The sequence below is a fragment of the Melanerpes formicivorus genome, unplaced genomic scaffold (genome assembly GCF_026170545.1).
Source record: "Melanerpes formicivorus ecotype bairdi unplaced genomic scaffold, bMelFor1.0.p_v2 SCAF_2, whole genome shotgun sequence".
Taxonomy (NCBI): domain Eukaryota; kingdom Metazoa; phylum Chordata; class Aves; order Piciformes; family Picidae; genus Melanerpes; species Melanerpes formicivorus.
Window position 1 is genome coordinate 17,147,384 of NW_027142354.1, and position 13,313 is coordinate 17,160,696.

Genomic DNA, 13,313 nt, shown 5'->3' on the forward strand with positions numbered 1-13,313 from the left:
TGTTGTAGATGTTTCTGTGGTGAAGGCACATTATGCCCAGAATTATGCCCCCAGATACTGAAACTTGTCCCAGCATGTGTGGATGGACACATCCCCCTCCTTTCCTGAGGGGAACAAAGGCCAAGGCGTCAGCCAGGCGGCATAAGCAACTGCATGCACTCATCCCATGGGATGGTTGTGCCACTACCAAGTATGGGCATAATTCTATCTTCACGCTTTCTATAGGCTAAAGCTGGTTGTTTATGAGAGTGTCCATGGGCCAAATCCAGGCTCGAGAAACTTTTAAGTGTTATCCTAACTTGTAAACAAGTTGCCTTCTTTCTCTTTGGCCTATTTTTCTTTCCTTGAGCTAACAAGCTCTCTGCCTATGTGCCATAGCCTTTGCTATTAAGCCATTGTTAGTAAGTCTTCGACTCCTACAAGCAAGCAAACTAGCAGGCTCTGCAAGACAGGAGAAGCCAGCATTTGGGCAGGCCCATCAAGCCTCAGCCCTGAGAGTCTCCAGAGGAGGGACCCTCACTGAAAGCCTGAGAAGATACAGTGTTGTATTGTCACCCTTCACCAGTCAGAAGAAGAGCCTGCCGTGTCTTCAAGAGGACTGGACCCCCGAGGGTAAGAGTGCCCAGTTGACGGGGAAGGGACTTGGGGGCAGCCCAAACCTCTGCCTTGGCCTTAAGCAGCAGACTGGCAAGCCACAACCGTGCATACCAGCTCGCATAAAGCAGGACCAGTACCTAGCCACATGCCTGCATGACCCTGCCTTTGTGGGAGAGAAAAGGAGCCACCGCTTCCACCACTCCATACCCTGTGAACCCCAGGGAAATCTAGAGCACCGTGCTCTAGATGTGCCCTGTGCTCCACAGCCAGGACCACTCCGAGAAGGTGCCGCCCACTCCTTTGAGCCAAGCAAAGAGGAAATTGCCGCTCCACACATCCTCTTCCCCAGGGCCATCCTCACCAGCCCCGAACACCACTGACATGAGGGCCGACCCCATCCAGGGACCAGACCTACAGGCCTTCCCTGACCGACCCCGCAGGACCGCTCCCTGCCTTCCGGAGGGAGTCGCCTGAGTCCTGCCAAGGGAGCCTGCCTACCAGCTAGCCTATGTTCTGCCCGCTCTTTGCTGCCGCCCAAGGGAGAAGGGTGCTCCCACCACTGCCGTCCGGACCAGTCCAAGAGCCAGCCCGGCGACAGCAGCCTGCTGCAGGCTGGCACCTAACCTTGCTACAAACAAAGGACACAGTGTACCTTCCATGTGCTTTCCACTCGCTAACATTCAGTTCAAAGCACCCCCGCCTAGCAGCATAACATTTCCAGTTCAAGCTTCTGACACATTGTAATACTTTCTGTATATAGCTAAGCAGCCGCCACCGTCCTGTAGCATCGCCTCCTGGTGGACAAGTGGCGGAATTGCACCCGCCATTATATTAATAGAAATTAATTCTGTAAACATTCCAGTTGGGTCCAAATTGTAAACACTAAGCCACTTATGGGATGTATTTCACAATCCTGCACTAGAGTATGTATATAAAATAGTGATTCATCAGTTATTAATATTTTTAATAATTAATAAAATTAATAATTATATAATTAATTTGTCATTTTAAGAAATTAATAACCTCTTCATCACAGTTCTTGGCCAGAGGTTGGGAAAAAGAGGGAAGACAATTTCTTTTTGGCTTAAGCCTATGCTGATTGGTTTGGTTAGTTGTGTTTGTGCTTTGAGTTGTGGTTTTTTGTTGTCAGTTGGTTGGTTTGGTTTGATTTTTTTGTTTGTTTGTTTTAAAAAAAAAGCCAACCCCAAACACTAGTCTTTAATCATAGAATGATAGAATCATTTGGGTTGGAAGGGACCTTAAAGATCATCTAATTCCAACACCCCTGCCATGAACACTGGCACCTCCCCTGCTAGAACTGCTTGCTCAAGTCCCCATCCAGCCTGTCTCTGAACATTTTGATGGGTGGCACCTCCCCTTCTCTAAGCAATGTGTTCCAGTGCCTTGCCACCCTCATGGGAAAGAATTTCTTGCTATGTCTAATGTAAATCAAGTTTCTTCCAGTTTGAAGCCATTACCCCTTGCACCCTGTCACTACATGCCTTTGTAAAAAGCTTGTCTTCAGCTATCCTGTAGGCCCCCTTTCAAATACTGAAAGGCTGCTATAAGGTCTCCCTCAAGCATTCTCTTCTGCATACTGAACAACCCAACTCTCTCAGCCTCTCTTCACAGGAGAGGTGCTCCAGCCCTCTTCCTTCTTGTAGCCTTCCTGTGGACCCACTCACACAGAGTCACACAGAATCAACCAGGTTGGAAAAGACCTCAGAGATCATCAAGTCCAAACTATTACCCAATACCTAACACCTCCTGAGAACTAAACCATGGCTCCAAATGCCATATCCAATCTTTTTTTTTTTCAACACCTCCAGGGACAGGGACTCCGTCACCTACCTGGCCAGTCCATTCCAATGGCCAATTACTCTTTCTGTGAAGAACTTTCTCTTCATTTCCAGCCTTAACTTCCCCAGGCACACCTTGAGACTGTCCTCTTGTTCTGTCACTGGTTGCCTGGGAGTAGAGAGCAAACCCCACCTATCTACAACCTCCCTTCATGTAGTTGCAGACAGCAATATAATCTCCCCTGAGCGTTCTCTTCTCCAGGCTAAACAACCCCAGCTCCCTCAACCTGTCTTCATAGGGCTTGTGCTCAAGACCTCTCGCCAGCCTCACTGCCCCTCTCTGGACACGTACAAGTATCTCAACATCTTTCTTAAATTGAGGGGCTCTGAACTGGACACAGTACTCAAGGTCTGGCTTAACCAGTGCCGAGGTAAAGTGGCTCAGTTGGTAGCGCATAAGACCCTTAATGGGAAGGTCATGAGCCCAAGCCTGCAGTGGGCAGTAATGTCCTCCCTACTCTAGTCATGAGGTCTGTGGTGACAGGTTGGACTTGATGATCTTTGAGGTCTCTTCCAACCTTAGTGATACTGAATACTGAGTACAGGGGCAGAATGACTTCCCTGCTCCTGCTGGACACACTATTCCTGATGCAGGCCAGGAAGCCATTGGCCTTCTTGGCCACCTGGGCACATTGCTGGCTCATGTTCAGCTGGCTGTCAACCAGTACCCCCAGGTCCCTCTCTACCTGGCCGCTCTCCAGCCACTCTGACCCCAGCCTGTAGCACTGCATGGGGTTGTTGTGGCCAATGTATAGAACCTGGCACTTAGATGTGTTAAGCCTCATGCCGTTGGACTCTGCCCATCTGGCCAGTCTGTCAAGGTCACTCTGCAGAGCTCTCCTACCCTCTAACAGATCAACACCTGCCCCGCAGGTTGATGTCGTCTGCAAATTTACTGGTGATGGACTAAATCCCCACATCCAGATCATCAATAAAGATTTTAAACAGGATGGGGTCCAGCACTGATCCCTGGGGGACGCCACTACTGACTGGCTGCCAGCTGGATGTGGCACCATTCACCACCACTCTCTGGGCTCGGCCCTCCAGCCAGTTCCTAACCCAGCTCAGAGTGCTGCTGTCCAAACCATGGGCTGACAGCTTGGCCAGGAGTTTGCTGTGGGGGATGGCGTCAAAGGCCTTGCTGAGGTCCAGGTAGACTACATCCACAGGCCTCCCCACATCCACCAGGTGGTCACCTGATCATAGAAGGAGATCAGGTTGGTCAGGCAGGACCTGCCCCTCCTAAATCCATGTTGGCTGGGCCCGATCCCTTGGCCATCCTGCAGGTGTGCTGTGTGATTGCACTCAAGATGATCTGCTCCATAATCTTGCCTGGCACTGAAGTCAGGCTGACAGGCCTGTAGTTTCCAGGTTCCTCCATCTTACCCTTCTTGTGGATGGGCATCACATTGGCCAGTTTCCAGTCCTCAGGGTCCTCTCCAGTGAGCCAGGACTGAGAGAGGCTTGGCTAGCTCATCTGCCAGCTCTTTCAGTACCCTAGGATGGATCCCATCTGGTCCCATGGACTTGTGAGTATCCAAGTGACTCGGCAAGTCTCTAACTGCTTCCTCCTGGATTACAAGGGGACTATACTGCTCCCTGACCCCATCTACCAGTTCAGGAGGTCAGTTTTCCTGAAGTCCTCCTGCCTTACTGTTGAAAATGGAGGCAAAGAAGGTATTTAGAACCTCAGCCTTTTCCTCATGTTTAGTTACAATGTTCTCCTTCAGGTCCAATAAAGAGTGGAGGTTCTTCTTGCCTCTCTTTTTAGCATTAATATATTTATAAAAATGCTTTTTATTGTTTTTCACAGCAGTGGCCAGCTTAACTTCTCACTGGGCTTTTGCCTCTCTAATTTTTCTCCTACATGATCTAACAACATCCTTAAACCGATCATGAGTTGCCTCCCCCCCTTTGCAAAGGCAATACATCCTCTTTTTTCCCTTAATTCCTTCAAGAGCTGCTTGCACATCCAGGCTGGTCGCCTTTCCCGGCAGCTCATCTTTCGGCACGTGGGCACAGCCTGTTCCTGTGCCTTCAAGAGCTCCTGTTTGAAGTAGGTCCAACCATCCTGGACCCCTTTGTTCTTAAGGGCTTCTTCCCAAGGTACTCTCCAGGTTAGTTGCTTAAATAATCTGAAGTCTGCCCTCTGGAAGTCCAAGGTAAGGGTTTTTCTTTTTCTCCCTCATTTCCCTGCATATTGAAAACTCCACTATTTCATGATCACTGCACCCTAGACAGCCTCCTACCATCACATCTCCCACCAGCCCTTCTCTATTTGAGAACGGCAGCTCAAGCAGGGCCTCTCTCCTGGTAGGCTCACATAGCAGCTGTGTCAAGAAGCTGTCCTCCATACACTCTCAGAACCTTCTAGACTGCCTCCTCTCTGCTGTGTTAAGTTCCCAGCAGATATCTGGCCAGATTAAAGTTCCCAGGAGATATCTGGCAGATTAAAGTTCCCAGCAGATACCTGTCAGGTTAAAGTTCCCAGCAGATATCTGTCAGGTTAAAGTTCCCAGCAGATATCTGTCAGGTTAAAGCTCCCAGCAGATATCTAGCAGGTTAAAGTTGCCCACAAGAACAAAGGCTGGTGACCTTGACATGACCCCCAGCTGCTTGTAGAATATTTCATCTATTTCTTCATCCTGGTTGGGTGGTCTATAACAGAATCCAACCAGGATGTAAGTTTTGTTAGCCTTCTCTCTAATTTTGACCCATATGCACTCAATCCGTTCATACTTTACCTCAAGTTTTCTGGCGTTGAGAGATTCCCTAATATACAGGGTCACCCCTCCTCCTCTTCTCCCTTGCCTGTCTCACCTAAAGAGCTCATAACCATCCAGTGCAGTACTCCTGTTGCGTGAATCATCCCACCATGCTTCTGTAATGGCAACTATGTTGTAGACTTCCAGTTCATTTGTTACCCATATTGCATGCAGTGGCGTACATGCACTTCAGCTGGGCTGCAAATTTCACCACTGACTCTAGTTAACCTCTGGAGGGACTGGTTTCATCACCCTGCCTCTTCAAACCTAGTTTAAAGCCCTCAGTTAACCTTCTTAACCGTTCCATGTCCTTCCTGTGCCAGGGGCTGCAGACCTGGACATGGTGTTCCAGGTAGGGTCTCATGGGAGTAGAGCAGAGGGAGAGAATCACCTTCCTCGACCTGCTAGCTGAGGTCAGCATATTCATCATACAGATGAATATTTCAATTATATGAATATTAATGCATGCTATAAGTAGAAGACTACTTATCTGTCTGCCTAGGAAAAAATACAAATTTCTTAGACATGATTTCTTAGAATAATAATGATATACCTGTGTATCACACTTGTTGAGATTAACACTTCTCCGTTTTTCAACATTTTCAGCAGCTTGACTATTAAGTCGTTTTCTTCCCCCTTTTGATTTCTGCAGTGGGTTTTGCTGCATTCCCTGGAATTAAAAAAACAAAAGGGCACAAAGGAGAGGTAATAAAAGCCACATTTTTGGGGTACAGTTTCAAAAATTTGTTTTGTATTAAAAAGAGGAGGGGACAGCCTCACTATCACTCATAGTCTTGAAAACCAGAAGGAGGTCTCAGCTGAAAAATATGCTGTCATCCAGGCTATACAGAAAAAAACAACCAACCAGCACAGCCTCCTCCACCAAAAAACACCAAACCCAAAACAACAAACAGAAGGCCAGAAAGTTATGTGTTGGACGGTGTTGAAATTAACTCAGAGTGAAGGGCACACACGATGGGAACACAGAGAATCTGAGATTGTTGCCACAACTAGGATTAAACACTATGCTACTAATATACATTTTTATAGTGATATTCTTTTGCACTTACTCATTCTTTTGTACTTACTCGTGTCAGGAAGACAGAGAATTGCAAGACACTGCACTACACTGACTGGGGATACAATTTTTATCAATTTTTACAATGCAAATAGTGTAATTTCAAAGAGGAAATGCAAGGTAAAACTCAAAAGGAGTTTCAATAATAGAGTTTGGATAATTCACAATAAATGGATCACACCAGGATATGACCTCAGCATCAACTAAACCAAACTGAGGATGTAGACTATCTAAATGTAGTCACATTTCAAAACTAGAGTTTCAGAAGTACTACGGGTGCACTACAGGTGCACTCTTCACTGGGTTAAGAACTGGCTGGAGGGCCGGGCCCAGAGAGTGGTGGTGAATGGTGCCACTTCCAGTTGGCAGCCAGTCACTAGTGCTGATCCCCAGTGATCAGTGTTGGGCCTGATCCTATTCAGTATCTTTATTGATCTGGATGAGGGGCTTGAGTCCACCATTAGTAAGTTTGCATACAACACCAAGTTTGGGGCATGTATAGATCTGTTAGAGGTTAGAAGGGCTCTGTGGATGGATCTTGCCAGGCAGAAAGGGACCTCGGGGTATTAGTTGACAGCCAGCTGAACATGAGCCAGCAGTGTGCCCAGGTGGCCAAGAAGGCCTGTATCAGGAACAGTGTGGCCAGCAGGAGCAGGGAAGTCATTGTGCCCCTGTACTCAGCACTGGTTAGGCCACACCTTGAGTACTGTGTCCAGTTCTGGGCCCCTCAGTTTAAGAAAGATGCTGAGATGCCTGAACATATCCAGAGAAAGGTAACAAAGCTGATAAGAGTTCTAGAGCACAAGCCTTACGACAAATGGCTGAGGGAGCTGGAGTTGTTTAGCCTGGAGAAGAGGAAGCTCAGGGGAGACCTTATTGCTGTCTACAACTACCTGAAGGGAGGTTGTAGCCAGGTGGGGGTTGGTCTCTACTATCAGGCAACCAGTGACAGAACAAGAGGATACAGTCTCAAGCTGTGCCAGGGGAGGTTTAGGCTGGATGTTAGGAAGAAATTCTTCCCAGAAAGAGTGATTTGCCGTTGGAATGGGTTGCCCAGGGAGGTGGTGGATTCACTGTCCCTGGAGGTGTTTAAAATAAGACTGGATAAGGCACTTAGTGCATGGTTTAGTTGATTAGATGGTGTTGGGTGATAGGTTGGACTTGACAATCTCAAAGGTCTTTCCCAACATGGTTAATTCTATGATTCTGTGATGTGTGGAAATGTGTAGAATGGGGAAAGCTATTACCTGTACAGCAGTAACAGATAAAGATTCTCATTCCCAGAAATCTACTTACAAATTCTCATATTGAAGTTCACGTGTTCCTAGCTATTGCCAGCAGCTACAGGTCGTGAAACATCACATTACACACGGCTGTGCCTGAATCTTAACTTAAAATTGGTTAAGTTCTTGTTTGGAGACCTGAAGACACTATCTCTGCATGTGGCCTGGGAAGGTTTCTTTCACAGTATGAACTGAAGAAACAAGGAAAGGTCAGGTGTATGCAACAGGTAAAAGCAATAGCTTTATTTCAGAATTAGGTTTGAGGACTGCAAGGACTAAGTAAAATCTCTTTCAAGAAATGGGTGAAATTCAAGAAATTTCTTCCTCTGTACTTTTACATTGCATGAGGTCTAAATAAAAATGTTTCTAGGGAAAGAAAGTTATAAACATTTGTAACATATTCCTGCCTCCTTGCTGGTTTGCAGGTAATTTTAATACTTCTTTTATTCTCCCGAAGAAAAAAGGATTTTATTTCTTCCCTTCTTACCTGCTTGTCATTTCCCTTCTTTTATGTCTTACCTGTTCCGACTCTTCTTCATCATCAGCATCGATCTGTTCCATAGCAGAAGTCTGAAGAATTTCATCCTGATCACTGCTGTATGCTGGCTCGATGGACTCTTGAAATTGGCTTTCCAGCCCACTGGGCTCCAATGGAACCTTTTTTCTAGAATTCAGCAAAGCTTCATTTGATCCTAGTTTGGTGGCTTGAGATAACAGGGCACCTTCAATACTGATCCGCTTTAAAAAAACCACCACAAAACTTTGATTAGAGGTTTACAGAGATGATATATTTCAGTAAGACACTATCTTACTAACAGACAATGTTTCAGCTATATTCAGTTAGATGCACTACAATAAGATTTATAAAGGAAGGGGTAGAATAATCTGTACTTTTCTACAGAATATTTAAAAGTAAAAAAATATATGCAAAAAATCCCCACCTCAGTCATGGGATTCTGTGTTACTGCATCCCAATGAGCTCATATCTAATGCACCCTGTTTGTAAATCTAGTAAACAATACCACTTTAAATTCCACCCCAAATAAAACCTTAGGATCTGAAATTCAACATGAGACTTTCAGACTGCTCTGGAAAGTTCATTACAAATTCTTACAGAAAATGTTTAAAATTGGAACTGATCTTTTCCATCTGCTTAAGCTGTTACCTGCTCTGTTTCGATATGTATCAGGGTTAACATGTCAAGATAAGATGAAACTTTCCAATCTTATTTTAAAAATGGAAAGACAATAGCCTCCAAAGAATAAACACCATCTTTATATACAGCACTTCCACAATTAGAGTGGCATTTTTAAGTACTCTATAGCATTAGGAATCGATTGTGCTGTATTATAAAGTATATTTATCAGTCACTTTTTTCTTTATTAGATATTCCTGACATTGTTAGCTGTATTTCTGTTGCTTTCATTCCAGTAACATTATCAGAGATGTTAAAAAACATTTATAGTTTTGTTTCCATTCCTAAAATCAATACAAGAAAAATCATGTAGGTTCTACAGAGCATACTGTGTTCTAAGTCATGAGAGAGTCTGGAGAGATAAAGAATTGCACGAAAGAGCAGAAGGAGGAATTTAAAACCTCCGTATCCAAATTGGCAAAGGGGGATGATCTCAATTCTTCTTCTTCTAGATAGATACAAGTTTCAGCTGTTAGAAACAGACATCCTCCTAGAAGGACATTTCTAACTAGGCCAAACCAAAACAGGCAACAGAGGCAATCACGTGAGATTATTGAGATACCTCTGCATGATCAATTTGGTGAAAACATGAATAGGTGGGATGGTCAACCCGCTTCTGATCTTTTCAGGAGACTGTGGTAGCTGCAGAGTGGCAGAGCCTGAGGTAACAATAGCAGAAGGGTAGTTGCTACTTCCTCAGTTTCCCAGAAGAACTCTAATTGATCCAACAGTGATTCTAACACTAAAACTAGGGGCTGTGTCAACTGCACATGCGGATGTAATACCCATAATTAGGGGGGCCCTGCCTCCCACCAGGGGAAGGAAAGGGATAATGGAGATAACAGAATCTATTGGGATGTATACATTCAGTGGCCTGGCACATCAAGATTTCAGAAGTACGGGCCCTTGGTTGACGCAGGAGCTCAGTGCACCATAACACCATCAAATTATCAAGGATCAGAGTCTATAACTATTCTGGGAGTCACTGGTGGATCTCAAGAGTTGACTAAGTTGCAGGTTGACATTAGCTTAACTGGGAAAGAGTGGAAGAAACATACTATTGTAACAGGACCACGTGCACCTTGTATTTGGGAATGGATTTTCTAAGAAAAGGGCATTTCAAAGACCCTAAGGGTTACAAATGGACTTTTGGAATAGCAACTGTAGAAATTGATGAAGTAAAGTTGAAGTTGTCTATTAGATCTGAACTTTCAGATGAATCTGCAACTGTAGAAATTGATGAAGTAAAGTTGAAGTTGTCTATTAGATCTGAACTTTCAGATGAATCTGCAACATGAGACAGAGGACATGAAGCTGCCAGTTGCTTCTCAAACTGTGCATCACAGACAATACAGAACCAACCATGACTCTCTGGTGCCCATTCACAGCTTGATTTGTCAATTAGTAGGTCAGAATGTCATCAGTAAAACTCATTCACCTTTCAACAGTCCAGTTTGGCTTGTGTGAAAGCCAAATGGAGAATGGCATCTGACAGTTGACTTCTGTGCCCTGAGCGAAGTAACTCCACCCATGAGTGCAGTTGTATCAGACATGATGGAACTCCAGTATGAGCTAGAATCCAAAGAGGCCAAACGGTATGCTACCATAGACATTGCTAATGCCTTCTTCTCTATTCCCATAGCAGAGGAATGCAGGCCTCAGTTTGCCTTTACCTGGAGAGGCATACTGTGCACCTTTAATTGTCTGTCCCAGGGATGGATTCATAGTTCAACCATCTATCATGCAGTGGTCCATGATGCTTTGGAGAAAGGTGGTGCTCCAGAACACATCCAGTTCATTGATGACATCATTGCCTGGGGTAAAACTGCTGAGGAAGTCTTTGAGAAAGGTAACAAAACCATTGCCATTCTTTTGAGCGCAGGTTTTGCCATCAAGTGAGACAAGGTGAAAGGACCTGCCAGAGAGATTCAGTTTCTGGGAGTGCAGTGGCAGGATGGACGCTGACACATTCCAAAGGATGTGATAAAGAACATCTCTACCATGGCAAATCCCATCAACAAGGAAGAACCTCTATGTTTCTTAGGAACAGTGGGATTTTGGAGACGGCACATTCCTGGATACAGACAGATTGTGAAACCTCTGTATGATGTGACTGGAAAGAGAAACAATTTCCAGTGGGGTCCTGAGCAACAAGCAGCCTTTGACCTGTTTGAACTGGTCCAGACATTAAGAACATTCTGTACACGGCTGCAAGTGACAATGGTCCAACCTGGTGCTTACGGCAGTGAACTCCAGGTGAGATATGCAGTGGTCCACTTGGTTTCTGGAGTTGTGGCTACAAAGGCTCAGAAGCAAACTATATTCCAACAGAGAAAGAGATACTAGCTGCCTATGAAGGAGTAAAAGCTGCTTCTGAAGTAATTGGAACTGAGTCACAACTTCTTTTAGCTCCCAGATTGCCAGATTTGAATTGGATGTGCACAAATAGAGGTTCTTCACCACATCATGTGACAGATGCCACATGGTCTAAGTGGATGGCTCTGATAATGCTGAGATCTTGAATGGGAAATCTCGAAAGGCCTCATCTGGTGGAAATGATCACAAATTGGCCAGAAGGCACTGACTGCACAAAACCACCAGAGGAGGTTTCCTCATGCTGAGGAAGCTCCTCCTTACAGTGACCTTTCTGATGATGAAAAGAAATATGCTTTGTTCACAGATGGTCCCTTTCATCTTGTTGAAAAGAAAGTGGAGATGGAAGTCTGCAGCGTGGAGTCCAACACGCAGAATTGCAGAGGCAAAAGATGGAGAAGGTGAAGCCAGTCAATTTGCAGAGGTAAAAGCTGTCCAGCTAGCTCTCAATGTAGCTGAGTATGAAAGGTGGCCAAAGCTTTATCTCTACACCGACTCATGGATGGTAGCCAATGCTCTGTGGGGTTGTCTAAAGGACTGGAAAAAGAATGGTTGGCAGAGAAAAGGAAAGCCTATTTGGGCTGCTGGTCTGTGGCAAGACATTGCTGCTCACATTGAGAGAATTCCAGTGAAGGTGAGACACACTGATGCTCACATTCCTAAGAGCAAAGCTACTGAGAAATAACACCACAACCATCTGACAGATTTAGCTGCAAAAGTTTCTCAAGTAGATGCAAATTTTGATCTCGATCTTGACTGGAAACACCGAGGTGAACTGTTCTTAGCTTGGTGGGCTCACGATTCATCAGGATATCAAGGCAGAGGTGCAACCTACCAGTGGGCTCAGGACAGATTCATAGACATTTCCATGGATGCTATCATGTAAGTCACACATGACTGTGACATTTGTGCTGCTATTAAGCAGGCAAAGCGAATCAAGCCCTTGTGGTATGGTGAGAGATGGTCCAAGTACAAGCACAGTGAGGCCTGGCAGAATGATTGCATCACTCTACCTTGTTCTTGATCTGGCAAACAGTATGTGCTTACTATGGTAGAGGCAAGCAATGGATGGTTGGAAACTTAGCCTATTCCTCACTCAACTGCATTTAACACCATTCTTGGACTGGAAAGACAAATCCTGTGGAGACACGGAACTCCAGAGAGAATTGAGTCAAACAATGGAACTCATTTAAAAAACAAGCTTGTAAAAAACTGGGCCAAAGAGCACGGCATCGAGTGGATATTCCACATTCCCTACTATGCAGAGAAAACTGAATGCTACAACAGTTTGCTGCAAACCACTCTGAAAGCCATGGAGGGTGGATCTTTGAAAAACTGGGAGAAACACCTAGCACAAGCAACCTGGTTGGTAAATAGTAGAGGTTCAGTACATCCAGCTAGACCTGCACAATCAGATTTGTTTTGAAAGGTAGAAGGTGACAAAGTTCCTGTTATTCAAGAAAAGAATCTGTTAGGGGAAACTGTTAAGGTATTTTCTCTACAGGAGAGGCAAAACCTGTCTGAGGGGTGGTTTCTGCTGAAGGTCCTGGCCACACTTACTGGGTAATGGAAGAGAATAGTGAAATTCATTGTATTCCATAAAGAAATGTGTGTGGCCAGCAGGAGCAGGGAAGTCATTGTTCCCCTGTACTCTGCTTTGGTTAGGCTGCACCTTGAGTACTGTGTCCAGTCCTGGGACCCTCAGTTTAAGATGGACATTGAGACACTTGAACGTGTCCAGAGAAGGGCAACAAGGCTGGTGAGAGGCCTTGAACACAAGCCCTATGAGGAGAGGCTGAGGGAGCTGGGATGGTTTAGCCTGGAGAAGAGGAGGCTCAGGGGTGACCTTATTGCCCTCTACAACTACCTGAAAGGTGGTTGTAGCCAGGAAGGGGTTGGTCTCTTCTCCCAGGCAACCAGCACCAGAACAAGGGGACACAGTCTCAAGCTGCACCAGGGGAGGTTTAGACTCGAGGTGAGGAGAAAGTTCTTCACCGAGCGAGTCGTTCGTCATTGGAATGGGCTGCCCAGGGAGGTGGTGGAGTTGCCGTCCCTGGAGGTGCTCAAGAGGAGATTGGACGTGGCACTTGGTGCCATGGTCTAGTCATGAGGTCTGTGTTGATAGGTTGGACTCGATGATCCTCGGGGTCTCTTCCAACCTTA

General features: G+C 45.5%; 1 protein-coding gene across 4 annotated transcripts in view; it reads right to left on the reverse strand.

Moving 5' to 3' along the window:
* PLEKHG1 (pleckstrin homology and RhoGEF domain containing G1) overlaps positions 1 to 13,313 on the reverse strand; it is a 153,165-nt gene that overhangs the window by 6,170 nt on the left and 133,682 nt on the right. For all 4 annotated transcript variants that reach the window (XM_068151899.1, XM_068151888.1, XM_068151881.1 and 1 more), the window contains 2 exons: positions 8,102 to 8,320; positions 5,775 to 5,891 (listed from right to left, as the gene is read on the reverse strand). In XM_068151899.1, the coding sequence (XP_068008000.1) occupies positions 5,775 to 5,891; positions 8,102 to 8,320 (336 nt within the window). The remainder of the gene's footprint in view (positions 1 to 5,774; positions 5,892 to 8,101; positions 8,321 to 13,313) is intronic.